The 14,381-nt window shown below is 40.4% G+C and overlaps 1 protein-coding gene across 3 annotated transcripts in view; it reads right to left on the bottom strand.

The window, feature by feature from the left end:
* The window catches only part of adck1 (aarF domain containing kinase 1), a 67,851-nt gene that overhangs the window by 15,672 nt on the left and 37,798 nt on the right, over window positions 1–14,381 (bottom strand). For all 3 annotated transcript variants that reach the window (XM_084381342.1, XM_084381343.1, XM_084381341.1), the window contains exons 5-9: window positions 11,354–11,512; window positions 10,292–10,450; window positions 6,725–6,841; window positions 2,378–2,527; window positions 1,353–1,550 (exon numbers count right to left, since the gene is read on the bottom strand). In XM_084381342.1, coding sequence (XP_084237468.1) covers window positions 1,353–1,550; window positions 2,378–2,527; window positions 6,725–6,841; window positions 10,292–10,450; window positions 11,354–11,512 — 783 coding nt within the window. The remainder of the gene's footprint in view (window positions 1–1,352; window positions 1,551–2,377; window positions 2,528–6,724; window positions 6,842–10,291; window positions 10,451–11,353; window positions 11,513–14,381) is intronic.

Raw genomic sequence — 14,381 nt, 5'->3', positions numbered from 1 at the left:
CTTGTTAAACTACAAACTAAATTAACATGCTGCTACAACAGTAATTCTAAGTGCTGACACCAACACTAGTGAGGTCCAACACTGATGCTGGCTGATACAACTGGCTTGACATCGTGTAGTTTGTAGACCAGAGCGGAGGTACAGACACTGATGTTTCGGACCAACAAGCGACACTGTTAGTGTTAATCAGCAGACAGCTGCTAGAGCCAGCCAGCTGTGGAGGAGACAGGTGTGGGCAGAGCCCGGAGCTCCTGGAGGAATCAACACCAAGAGTCAAGGAGAACACAGAGTTCGTTTTTTAAACTTTTGTCATTAAAAAGTGGATTTACTGTATGTTCACTCTCAGAGATGCTGAAATGATCCACTGTAATGTACTGTAATTCTGTCTCATTGGAGGAGAAATGAACTTTACTTCATGAAGAGGCGAAAGGGGGAAAAATAAGAAACTGCAGGATAACAGAAAGAAACGTTTCCGGTGAGTGCTGACTGTGGTCAGGGACAATACTGAACACAAACACACACACACACACACACACACACACACACAAACACACACACACACACCCTCAGTGCCCGTTGTTGCTTGCTAGCTTATGGCTAATGCACAGTAAGGTGTATCGCTGTTTGGGGCGAAAAAACCCAGCTCGCCTTAGCTCTACCCACACTCCACCTCTTTGTCCATATATCTACTTTAGAGTTAGGCCGAGTCACGCGCTGCCAAGATGTCGCTGGCCGGAGCCACCCACTGTGAGCTTCACCCTGGCTCTTCATAAACCTATGGGTGACATCACAGTGGCTCTGTGTTTTACAGTCAATGTGTAAAACCTAAAAGTGTTCGAGTCCCTAAAACGGCCTGAGCCTACATTCAAAATGCTCTATACTGTATCTAGCCATGCAGACTTTCAGCTGTACTCACAGAGGTTTTTAAAACATCCACCAGACATCCAGCTCTAACACTCTCCGTCTACAGCGGATGCATCTCAGCTGTGTGTTTCAGTTGTCATCTCATGCGTGTCTGATGGAGCTGATACACTTCAGCTTGAATCCATACAGCTGTCACTAACAGCGGCTCACACTTCGCTTGGGCTTTGCAAGTGTAACTGCAATCCAAACTGTATCTTTGCTCTACAATTTTGTTCTCTTCCAACTCATGCACATACTGTAACTTCATTCACTGTGTTGATTGCTGCACTGCCGACATTCTGCTTTCACTAGTTTAGACGCAGTGGACACAAGAATACATTGATGTTTGTTCTTCAATCCATCCAAGACTTTTATGTATTAGTGGGGTGAACACTTCAGCCTCATAACATGAAGTTTATCATTTGAATAGTGTGTGGGTGAGCTTATACCTCAGCGTGTGTGACAGGCACAGAGCTGATGCCAGCATTGACGGCGGTCCAGGAGCGAGCGGTGAGCACACAGGCAAACAGCGGGTACAGATCTCCAGCTCCTAGTCTGCGGCTGTAACGCTCCACCCCGGGCATGTCACCTTTAATTAGAGCCTGCCACAGCCGACAGTAGTCCAACCTGAAGTCTGGCTGCAGGACCTGGAGGGGAGGGAAAACCCATGATTAAACGTCTTTTGTTAGGATTTTATCTACTTAAATGTGTGAATGCATGTCACAACCTCCCGATGAAGATCATCACTGTATAATTCAGAGATTTTGAGGCACACACATAAAGCATAGTTTAAGGTACAGTAATTCTAAGTGCTGTATCGTAGACAACTGGACGTGTTTCAGTTTCTTGAAGACGTCTCATACACACGTCATACTTTAGACAGTCAGTCCACTGGCTAAAAGTAGTGTAGTGTGTGTGTGTGTGTGTGTGTGTGTGTGTGTGTGTGTGTGTGTGTGTGCAAGATGAAGGAATTGCATATGTATTGCTAAATTCTCTTCATGAATACAGGAACAAGCGTCAAACAAACTCATGTCAGACCTGCGGATGTCTGTTTCAGCCTGCAAGTGTTTGCTGGATCAACTGTGTTAACAATCAAAGAGAGTGTCCGTGTGTGTGTGTGTGTGTGCGCGTGTGTGTGTGTGTGTGTGTGTGTGTGTGTGTACAACATGAGAGTGCACATATGAACCTGTATAATTTAGGCTAGGATGCACTAATCTAAACCCAGTACACTGCACTCTGCATCAAATGAGTTGTTTATCAAAAAGCTTTTATCCTGCTGGAGCTCTGCTAAAAGTGTGTGTGTGCGCCTGTGGAAGTTTGTGTGGCATCCATGTTTTGTTTTTATGTGCATCTTGACTGTGTGTTTGCTGCTCTACCTATTTACTCAGGCCTCAGCCAGCAGCATGAAAAATGGACTGCAATATTAGAACAAATGGTATTTTCTTTATGTGTGGGCAGCCTGGAGATCTCCCACCTGATAAAGGCCATGATCGAGGAGGACAATCTCAGTCTTCTTGCTCTGGGGACACTTTGCGACCAGCACGTTGCCTGGATGCGGGTCACAGTGAACGAAGCCATGGACGAAGATCATTTCGCTGTACATCTTACCCAGGTTCTCTGAGATCTGTTGAGAACATGATGAAGAAGTGTTAGGTAAAAGTTAAATCTCAATAGATTTCACAGAAATGTGGAAAAAGGATGAAAAATACATTGACAAAAAAAATGTGAGTTAAAGATTTTGATCTGGCCAGCACATTCATATGTTTTGAAAGTGATTCAAAGAAAGATGCAACATATTTTTGATCTTATATTTCTTTATTAAACACAGCTGTTAGAGGGATGAGTGTTAATGAGGTATTGTATCCATTAGTTTGTATGTAAGATCAAAACCTGGAAGTTTACTTTCACTGCAAGTTAGTTTTAGTGCCGTACCACCAGACTACAGAGCAACTTCTTGCCCTCAGTGCATCCTCAACTATGCGCCATGACAAAACAAAAACAAAAAAAAATGTATGACAGAATCTGACTGCGTGGCATCAAGACTATAATATAATAACAATCCAGTCCTCTAGCTGGTGGTCTCACTTGCTTTTGCAGGTCATATGCAGGCATCAGTATTAATTTTCAGTATTAATTGAAAGTTTCTTATGTTTAAGAATAAAAACAAATCACACCACATGGGTGCAACTGAAGAAAAACTCCAGGTATCCAGATATTATTGGCTTAATATTACAAGATATTATCCAAATATGATGATATCCATAGCGATACTATCCAATATCAAGTTGACTTTACTTAAAAATAAAAAACAATAGTTAACCGATTACCTCTGAATAACCCAGTAAAGTAGACTATTACATTTAAGTTGTTCAAGCTAAAACGTTTCAACAACTTAAATTATTAGTCTGCCATACTTTGTAATATTGAGTTAATTGTTTTTTTCCTATTTTATTATTATTTTTTTTTAAGTAAAGTCACTGTCAGATTTTGCAGTGTATGGATATAGATTTCACGTCTACAGCTGGTTAAAATTGTAGTGACTTCCTATTTTCAGAGTACTAGATTACAAGACTAGCGGAGTATATAAAACAAAATATACAATAAACAAAATATATGGACACTAAAATAAAGACCATAACCTATAAACAGCTCTCTGAAGTAGTCGTGAGGAAATTGGTCCTCAGAGATAGCAACACAAGGCTGCACACACACACACACACACACACACACACACACCTATTTAGCAAGAAAGCAGATAGGCAACAAATTATCTCAGAGAAGAATGGGCAGACACTAATTGCCATTAATTAGAGCTCCTTAGATTGTCACTGAAGAGAAAGTGAAGTTGACACACACACACACACACGCACACACAAAGAGGGGATGATGATTTTACTGCTGGATTGCAAACAAAGGAACGAGTGAGATGCACTGCTATTAATTTTGCCATTTGGTCGGTAATATCCTGTTTTTGTCTTCTTCACAAAATGTCAGTTTGTCCACAGCTCGTCTTCAGTCACATCCTGTGTTTCTGTTTTCTTTTTTAGCTGGAACTCAAAATGTGGTTTAGCACAGGCTATGCTACATGCTATGCTGATGTAACACAGACTGAAAAGCTGTCCTCTAGATGTTGGTACACGGGCAACCTCTTTAGCATGTTCATGTTAATTTACAGGTAAGAAAAAAACAAAGGGACGTGGTTGCATTAAACATCAGTGAGAAAACATGAGAATCATTTCAAGCAGCTCGACAGAATGTCTGACTGAGACACTGGTACCACTGAGTTTATGAATGCAGTCCGGTCGGTGCATGCGTTCATATCTTAAATCTTACCGATATGGGGGAGAGTGCAAAAAAATGCGGGCAAAGCATCGGCCCATTCTGGTCACGTTAAGGAGCCGAGCTCAGAGGAAAGTCTATCTGGGCCCCATCCATCTTGTGATTACACACAGAGACAGGGTCCAGCATGCACTGCTGCCACCTAATAATTCTATCCATCCTTTCGTTCTGTGTGAGTGTGTGTGTTTTATTACGTCCTCTATCTCATCAGCTGCTGACTGACTCATCATTACGTCCTAATGCTCAGATGGTATGCCCCTGTCTGTCCGTATCTGTGTGTGTGTGTGTGTGTGTGTGTGTATGATCATGCGCGCATAAAAAGGGCAATGAATTATTTCTTGTATGTTGTGCATTTGTCATTGTCATCTAATCTGTTCTCCTGTTGTGTGTGTACTTGTGTGTTTCCTATGCGTGAGCATTTGAGTGTGTGTGTATGTGTGTGTGTGTGTTTGTGTTATTATTATTATTATTATTATTATTATTATTATTATTACTACTACTACTATAACAGTAATAACAATACATGTATTAATACTGATAATAATAATAGTAGTAGTAATAATAATAATAATAATAATAATAGTTACCGTGATTATAACAATAATCATAGTAATAATAATAATAATAATAATAATAGTAGTTATAGTGATTATAACAATAATCATAGTAGTAATAACACTGTTAATGACTGTAATGTTGACTGCTGACTGGAGCTGGAGGTGAAATATAATTTACTTCATTAACAACATTAGAGAGAGAGGACAGGGGACACACACACACACACACACACACACACACACACACACACAGAAATCACTGTATAGATGTGGTGGTGACTGATTCTCTGTGAGAAAGCTGTGAGGAAGTCAGCTGACAGTCACCCTCTGAGGTCATCTCAACGGGCCATTGTTCTGACGAAGACATGATCAATACTGGAATGTGTGACTGATTGAGTCAGCCTCTTCATCAGGTATGTAACCACTGCTCTGTTGTCACCTGGCAGTATATAAGTCAAGACAATCTGGACGACTGCAGAGAGCACTGTGGGTCTTCTCTCCACGCTGCATGTATCAAAGAGTTCTGATTCATGTCTGTGATTCTCCAACAACCATTAAATTGGACTGAATTAGACAGACTTGTAGAGTCGTGGAAAATGGGAACGGTGCGAGTTCTGCTTTTGTATCAAGCCGCAAAAGAGTTGTAGCCTCGTGTGTCATTGCACATCCTGTTATGTGCTCTACTGTTATGTCTGTATTCTAATGTAATCTATGAGCATGACGCTGTTTGATTGACCAAACCTGTATAGCACAATTTAGGGTAAATATAACAATTTAGGGTAATTGTTATAATAATTTATGAAGCATTGGATTTTCGGCGGTTGTTTGGACACCTCGGCTCTTGCAAATTGTGACAGGCTTTTTTCTAATTGTAGAATAAGTAGTTTATTAATTGAAGTAATTTGTGAAATGATGATGAAAACAATCTTTAGTTTCAGCCAAACCAGGCAGATATAACTGTGAATCAGTTCGTGGTTGTCCTGATAAGGGCTGGCTGCAGGTTGCATATCTGCATTTTGCTAATAACTCTTTAATAAATGTATTGTTTAGGAAGTGAGCTGCTGGCTCATCTCAGTCACATTACAAGGGCACAGGACACAGAACACTTACATATTATACTGTGACCCTGACTGATTGCTAATCGATCGATTGGCATTCAATAGTGTAGTAGAACCGTTCTGTATGTAATTAGTACAATCTAGAAATTAACTTATAAATGTAACATCAGTGATATTTCTCAACCAAGAAATTAAAAAAACAACAGCTCTCAGTCTGTTAATGTAGGTATTTCTCTCCCACACACACACACACACACAGAAAAAAGCTTTTAATTGTTTGTAGACTGTGTGTCATGAGAACACTGAGGCATAAAACAGAAAAGGGATGAAACAGTAGAGAGTATACCTTGAGAGGACATCAGCTAGCACACAGCTGAAAAAGCTTGGTGCATTACGGCGCATGTACACAGGAGGTCCTTCAGCCACAGTCATCTGTCTCACATGGATGTGAATCTCTTCTATTACAGGCAATGCAGCTCCATTGACTGTAACACCATGTGTTTCACTAACGCTATATCCGTGTACATTAGTATATGATTAAGCTGACTGTGTATTGTGCTCTGAGCACTATCAAACCATGTTTGACCCGCACTCATTACTGTCCCTGAACGCATCCTCTGTAGACAAAAGACTGAAGCTGCTGCTGCAGCTAACATGCCGTTTTCAGTATGCAAGCTGTGTAGTCAAGCTGTGTGTGTGTGTGTGTGTGTGTGTGTGTGTGTGTGTGTGTGTGTGTGTGTGTGTGTGTGTGTGTGTGTGTGCATGTGAGTGTGTGATAGCACCTGTCCTGGATCATCAGTCAATAAACTATTATCTTGTGTAACCTACACACAGCCTGACAGAGAGCAGCGGAGCAGCAGGCAGTACCTCGTTGACATTGATGCCGTGTTTCTTCATGTAGTCCCTGTCGTTGACCTGACCCCCCTCAGCAAACTCCATGGTCAGGATCCTCTTCGTGCACAGGTTCCAGTGGATCATGGGAACCTGTGGAAACGAGAGTTTTTTTCCCCATATAATGTTAATTACAGTTTGTGGGTCAACCACTTTTTCACTAGTTTATGTTACTGTGCAGCTGTCCTACAGGTGTGCATTTGATTATAGGTTGAGGTTCAGCGCTATTTAGGATCCACTTCCAGGATTAATCAAAGCTTTTATCTTCTCCCTCTTTTGGTGTCATTTGTGAGAAATGGCCAGAATTCGCAGATAGCTCCAAAATTATAGGGGGCAGCTTTACTGTTTACTACTACTCACTATACTATCTTTGGCTGTAGTAAAAAGGTGCCATTAGCAAGTGCATGCAGGCAGGCAGGTACATAGAAATGGTACGTAGGCAGAATGACACGATTTGATGGACATCGAGAGCCCTGCAGCAGCCACAGTTGGTGGATTCTTCCTTTCATCTGTTAGTGAATTTTATCTATTAATTGCTGTTCAAGTACATCTTCCACCCAAAAACTACAGGTGCTATCAGACTTTTGAGGTGCAAGTGCTATTACAAACAGGAAGGGCTGGGGCTAGCTAGTTAGCATGCTAACTTCAGTATACATCTTTGCAGCACAATACATTAAACATCTTTGACATAACGTCAACACTGTTGTTTAGTTCATTTTGCTTTATATTTTGAACTAAAATTCTGGCCTCATATTTGCTATTTCCTCTTTAATAGCAAGGAATGATCGACAAAACATCCAGGTAGCCTTTTAATTAAATAGCAAATATGCAATATTTTTGGAAAAACCTTAATATTATAACATGTATTGACTATGTGACCATAAATTGATTTTACTAGAATGGCACTCAGTAGAGCTCATTCCTCTAGCCCAACACTCGCTTTTTATTAAATCAAGCCTAATCTAATATCAAACTCGATCGCCCCTTTGTCACTCAAATTTTAAACCACCCACAACTGCTTGACCAAAAAAATGCCGTATCTCACGATGTTAAAGAAAGTGAGAACAAATTCCTGAATGCGTACCTTTATGCAGATCTGCACCAAAAGTTAATGGGCTTTTACTGGGCCGAGACACATAATCTGTCCAAGTTTGATGGAAATGTGTTCAGTAATTTTTGTGTAATCCAACTAACTGACCAACCAACCAACCAACAGACACAGGTGACATAACCTTGTCAGAGGTAAAAATGGATTGAAAAGGACTTTTCATTTGATTAATGGATTCAATACTAGGTACAGTATCACTTCAGTATAGTGATATTGAACCCCAACTAATTGGATCGTAACAATTTAAAGAAGGAAAGTTAACAAATATACTGAACACATCCAAAAAACATTCACATACAACTACACTGGCTCCATGATAACTTATTGACTGCCTATCATTCACCCAGACATCCTGGCAGTGATTTTTTAAGTGTAAATGTAGTGAAGTGCTTTGAATTGATGCGTCTGCAGCCTGTCAGATAACCTGAGTCCTGCCCTCAGCTCACCTCTGTGGGCTTCAAACAGTCCTCCTCCTCTCTGGGACTCAGATTAGTTTTATCCAAAACTCTCAGATAAGTGTGTATGTGTGCGTGTGTCTCTGTGCGTGTGTCTCTGTGTGTGTGTGTGTGTGTGTGTGTGTGTGTGTGTGTGTGTGTGTGTGTGTGTGTGTGTGTGAGCACCCGATTATCAAGCATTCAAGATTTTCTTTTGGTATACAACAAAGGCTTCCATAGTCCAATTTTAGCTCCGTCTTTGTCTTCTTTTATGGTTTGACTGTCACCATTGTTCATTGTGTCTACGTCAATAGGACATACAGTCACAAGCACGACATTCAAATCACTTGCACACATGAGTTATATCTCCATTAATCACAGCACCTGTTTAAGTTGGTAGAAGACAGTTGATCTGATTTTTACAAGGCCTTAAGCAAACATGATCATTCAAGATGAACTGGGCCTTTGCAGGATCCATCACCCGAGTTCATCAAACAATGAAACCAGTTAGAAAAATGTGTCCAACTCGTTTATGACTTCAAATTGAATCGTCCTTAAATCTTTAAAGAGGACCTTTAATGCTTTTCTTCTTTTTTCCTGTCATTTAAATATAAGGTTATATTGTTGGATGTTCATATTAAACTTGGCCGAAGTTTCAAATAATGAGGTAAACGCAGGCGAAAGTTATCCCTAATGTCGTCAGCCGGTCAGAAATTGTATCATTGGTCATTTGCTCCAGGCACAGCCCGCCCACCAAGTACAGGAATGAAGCCATCCACCTGCTCAGTCCGTGTATTTGCGGTGATTCACATCAAATGCTATGCATCACTGTCGTAGCATAGCATTTTTTCTGTGCTATGCTAAATATCAAATTAGTACTTTGGATTTTATTTTGGTCCCTTCGAGTATCCTAAGACATCTGTTTTACTCACACAAATTATCACTGACGTCTGATAGCAAAATATTATCAGCATGAAAAATGTTTCTGTTGAATACATCAGCGAGAACTGTTCCACTGTTTTCTGCTATGCATATTTGTCCTTGTAGTCGACTGTTCCTGACAACCTACATCATAAGTCTAATGATTTAGATCAGCATTTGTACAAGATTTTAAAATATTGGATGTCAAATTATGGACAATTTTGTATTGGGCCTCCTCTTTTGTCAAGTTTACAGATAGCTTTACTGATTACCTTGATATAAAGGGTACTTGAGTGAGAGTTTCTTAATTGTGCAGAAAATCGAAGGTTAAACGCTAAAAGAAGAAAAAACTGGTAAAAACAACAACAACATATATATGTTTAGGTATAGAGCAGGAGTTATGAGTCTGTCAACATTTTTTAAATTTGACTTTTCAATGATGTTAATTTTAGACTCCATTCCGGCCAACTAGAGTTTTACAGGATGTAATAAAAGACATTAGCACACACAATTATCTTTCATTCTGCCAACTTTTATGTCTCTGTCTGTATTACATGCCAACTTATACAATTAAAAAATACAGAATAAAAAGAAGCAAACGACAGAGAAGAATACTAAAGAAACTTTTAGCTCTCTAGGTTGAACATCGAACAAAGAAAGGCAGCTGGAAGAATTTCTAATTCACATTCACCAGAGCTAATAAAAGTTCTCAAACAGACATATTAAGAAAAAGGACACCAGGAAATTAAATGATAATGGACATGAAGTCTAACTCTGTCTAGCAAAGGAAATATGATTTGTTCTGCTTACCCTGCTCTGTTAGAATTTAGGAAGAGCCGCCAGGCAGCACCGAGGACGGCTGTCACACACACAGTGGAAAAATCTGACCTCTATTAACTGCATTGAGTACAATTGTAAATGCTTCAGCCTTAAATTGAAAGAGCCCATCTCAAATTTTTACCAGCTGTTTATTAGTATGAGTGAACACATGGAACCAACAGGATCAAAAATAAATCCCACTGTTAGCTCCATAGGCCTGTTATTATAACAAGAAGCCAAGTAGAAAAAGTCACATTTTACCTTCAGAAAGGGGAAGTGGGCCAACATCTTGGCCACCCTCTCAGCATTGTGTCCCTCATTGAGGAAGTCTAACTCCAGCGGCATGTTCTTCTTTGCCTCCTCCACCAACCACATGAAGGCAAAGTCGGGGAAAAGCAAGTGGACCGCCTTCAACAGCACCTTCAAATTACAAATTAGAATCAGCCTCAGTATCAAGTACAATAAAACAGGCATGTACATGTACAGAGTGGCTGACACATGCCAGTACGCATTAGGACAAGGACAGTTGATGAGATTGAAGGTCATTATTGGGGAAGTCATGTCTGAGGCTGTTAAACAGCTCGATATACAGGTGATTAAAACCAGTTATCAGTTTTGTTGCGGTTCTGGTATGCTGCTATCAGTCAACACCAAGATAGATGTATTTAATCACATTAGGGGTGCCATGAATCTCAATATCATATAGAACCGTGCGATCCGTCCACAGTTCAGTGCGCACTTGTGAGTCACAGATTTTCAGTTTTGCAATTAAATTTTGTGTTACTACTTGGTATTGGTCTACATTGACATTTGTCTACTCTGCACACATGACATCTATGGTCCTGAAAGATGGATCCCTCCTCTTTGCTCTCCCGAAAGTTTCTTCCATTTTTCCCCAGTTAAGGGTTTATTGGGGAGTTTTTCCTTATCCTAATCTAGAGTCTAAGGATACAGCATGTTGTATGCTGAACAGATTGTTAAGCCCCATGAGACAAATTTGTGATTTGTGTCATTTTTCTTTCCTTGCACTTTTGGCAAGTTTCGTATTAGGTTCTCGACAAAGAAAGAATGACATTCATCAATGGTCCTCAGACCTCCAAGTCACCAGGACACCCAAACACTGGTCGTAGCTCAGTCTGTTGAAATTTGGCTTTGGAAACAGAGGATGGCCAGACAGCCCCATCACTAACATCTCTCCCATTAATTGCCTGTCTAAAGGTCCTGTGTGAGCATGTCTGTAAATAAAGTGAAAAAAAAAAATCCCCTTAGGGATAAATAAAGTAGTTCTTCTTCACTTATTTCAAAGCAGTTTACCAGACTCACCTCCATGACCACTATATCCTTGGAGCTCTGTCTCTGGACTTTGGGGTGCTGGACTTTGACAGCCACTGTCCTCCCATCATGCAACACTGCCTTGTGGACCTGGGCTAAGGAGGCTGCACCCTGAGGCTTCTCCTCAAAGGAGACAAATAACTCTGACAGCTGCAGGAGAGAGATACAGATGGAGAGAGAGAGCAGAGGGTAAACGATGGTAAACGAGGGATAGAGAATGATAAAGAAGACGGGAGGGAAAGGGGTGTGGAGTTGAGAGTGGAAGAGAAGTGCAGTCATCAATCTGATCCTCTCTATTTAACTGGCTATTATTAGATACTGTACAATAAACAAATTACAGACAGAGGTGTACATGTAGGTGTAAATGTGATTAATACTTTCAATTTTTGCCTTGGGAAGTAGATTTATTACATCATGGCAACAACGCAACAATCAACTGAGACAAGGTTAACTGACAATGATGATGGCTGGTATTGGACTCAGGAGTCAGGCACCCTAATACTGCAGCAGATAATGACAAAACTATGAGTTAGACTGACTATACACTGCTCGGCCAAAAGAAGTCACACGCTCTAATATTTCATTGGACCGCCTTTAGCTTTGATTACAGCACGCATTCGCCATGGCATCGTTTTGATAAGCTAATGTTATGTCACAACATTTATTTCCATCCAAAGTTGCATTAATGTTACACCAAGATCTTGTATTGATGATGGGAGAGTCGGCTGCTGCATAAAGTCTTCTCCAGCACATCCAAAAGATCCTCGATGGGGTTAGGGTTCTGGACTCTGGTTCTGGGAGCATGAGACATCATCTTCACACATGGACTGGCCACCGCACTCTTTCACAGTTTGAGCCTGATGAATCGTGGTCATTCAGCATATTCAGGTAGTCAGGTGACCTCATATTTTGGGCACATAATGTTCCTGAACCTAGACCTGACCAACTGAATCAACCCCAGATCACAACACTGCCCCCACAGGCTTGTACGGTAGGCACTAGACATGATGGGTGCATCACTTCATCCACCTCTTACCCTGATACTCATCAGACCACATGACCTTTTTCCGTTGCTCCAGAGTCCAATCTTTATGCTGCCTAGCAAATTGAAGCCTTTATTTTCCGATCAGCCTCAATGATAAGTGGTTTTCTTAAGGCTACACAGCTGTTTAGTCCCAATCCCTTGAGTTCTCTTCACATTGCCGGTGTGGAAATTCTCTTACTTTCACTATTAAACATAGCCATGAGTTCTACTGTTGATTTTTTACAATTTGATTTCACCAAACGTTTAAGTGATCTCCGATCACAATCATTCAAGATAGTTCTTAACCCAATTTTAGTAGTTTCAGCAATCTCCTTAGTTGTTTTCTTTGCTTGATGCAGACCAATAATTTGACCCTTCAGAGTAACAGAGTAACATCTTTTCGTGTCTTCAGACACGGTTGTTTAAGAAATAGGAAGCTACTCACTGCATCAGGTAGGATTAAATAACTTGTTGCCAGCTGAAACATATTAATTACTGCAGTAATTATCTAACAGAAGGCTCTTACCTATTTGCTTAGTTAAATCAAGGTGATGACTTTTTTGGGGGCCAGACCGTGTACATTAACTGGCATTCATATATAGTACATTAACACAGCTGGACACCAGACTGGGACTTGAATCCAAGTTTCTCCCTTTTTCTGAACTAAAACAGAGGTTGAATTTTTCTGTTTAGTAAGAAAACAGGTGTAAAAACATCTTCTTTCTTGACATTTTGTGAGTATCATTTGTTTAGCAATTAAACTAGGTAGCAAACTTGTTGCTTTTACGTCTCCCATCTGATACTACGGGGAATATCAGACTATCACCTCTTGCGGTACAAAGTGGTATTACAAAAAAAGGACGGGCCGAGGCTAGCTGGTTGGCATCCTAACTCCAGTAAACATCTCTGCAACACAGTACATACATGGCTTTGACATAACATCAACACTGCTGTTTCTTTTACATTCTCTAGAAAATGTTAGTTAATTAGTTTAATGTTTTAAACAGAATTTCTGGCTATATCATACAGATTGCACCTTTAAGTAGGAAATTCAGTCATTTTTCAAGTTGTTATGGAACATTAATTAAGGAATAATTTCATCTCTAAATCATGGTAGCTCTTTGAAAAAGGGGACACAGCTTTTTTTTGGTGTAAAGCTGTAGACTGTCAAGACTGTGTTCAGTTTTATGAAGACAATGTTATTCTATCCTGACAGGGAAACAATGGGAAATGTTATAATTGGTAGGGGATAGACTAACGTCTCTTAAAAAAAGAAAAACTGTCAGTGTGGAGAGATAATGTTACTTGTTCAGCATGTGCATCATCCCTTGTTTCTGCAGTTTAGTAGATATAAGTTGCAGTACCAGAGGCTCAGGGGTCGGCTGTACTCTCACCGCCTAGAAACATGGTCTTTTTGAACAAAGTGTTTGAAGCTACCTGTGCTCAGGTGAATTTCCCCTTTGTAATGCAATTTCCTGTATCGTGAAAATGACACTTGAAACAAGTTGGTTTGTGCTGCCAGCAGGAGAAAGATTATGTTTGTTGTAAGGAGGTACAATTGGAAGACTCAGTAACAGTCAAAATGGTGAATGTAATTGTTTTTTGCAGTGCGACGTGTCTGTTGAACAATCTTGTTAGGCTGCAGTCAGATTTTGGTAAACCAATTTTAGTAACAGAGGAGGAGGTTAAGACAATCTGAAAGATCCTCATGCTGAGTTTTAAAAGAGTGTCAGGAGCAATGGAGTCCTGTGATGATGCGTCATTAGCTAAACAACCACCCACCCAAACACTGCTGCAGACTAAGTACATCCTCCCATGACAACAACAATGTCCGATGGCAGTGGTTCCTCAGCACGACAATGCAAACTGCAACACTGCAAAAAACTCCTCAGGGTTGGCCCAAGAAACATGTGAAAGAGTTTATGTTGTTGAACTGGCATCCAAATTTACCTGATATCGACCCAATCAGGAGCCACAGGACTTGCTGCAACAAAT

Source organism: Pagrus pagrus (genome assembly GCF_965226575.1).
Source record: "Pagrus pagrus genome assembly, chromosome: 18".
NCBI classification, from domain to species: Eukaryota; Metazoa; Chordata; class Actinopteri; order Spariformes; family Sparidae; genus Pagrus; species Pagrus pagrus.
The sequence above is the reverse complement of the archived record's forward strand: the minus strand, read 5'-3'. Positions and strand labels throughout refer to the sequence as shown.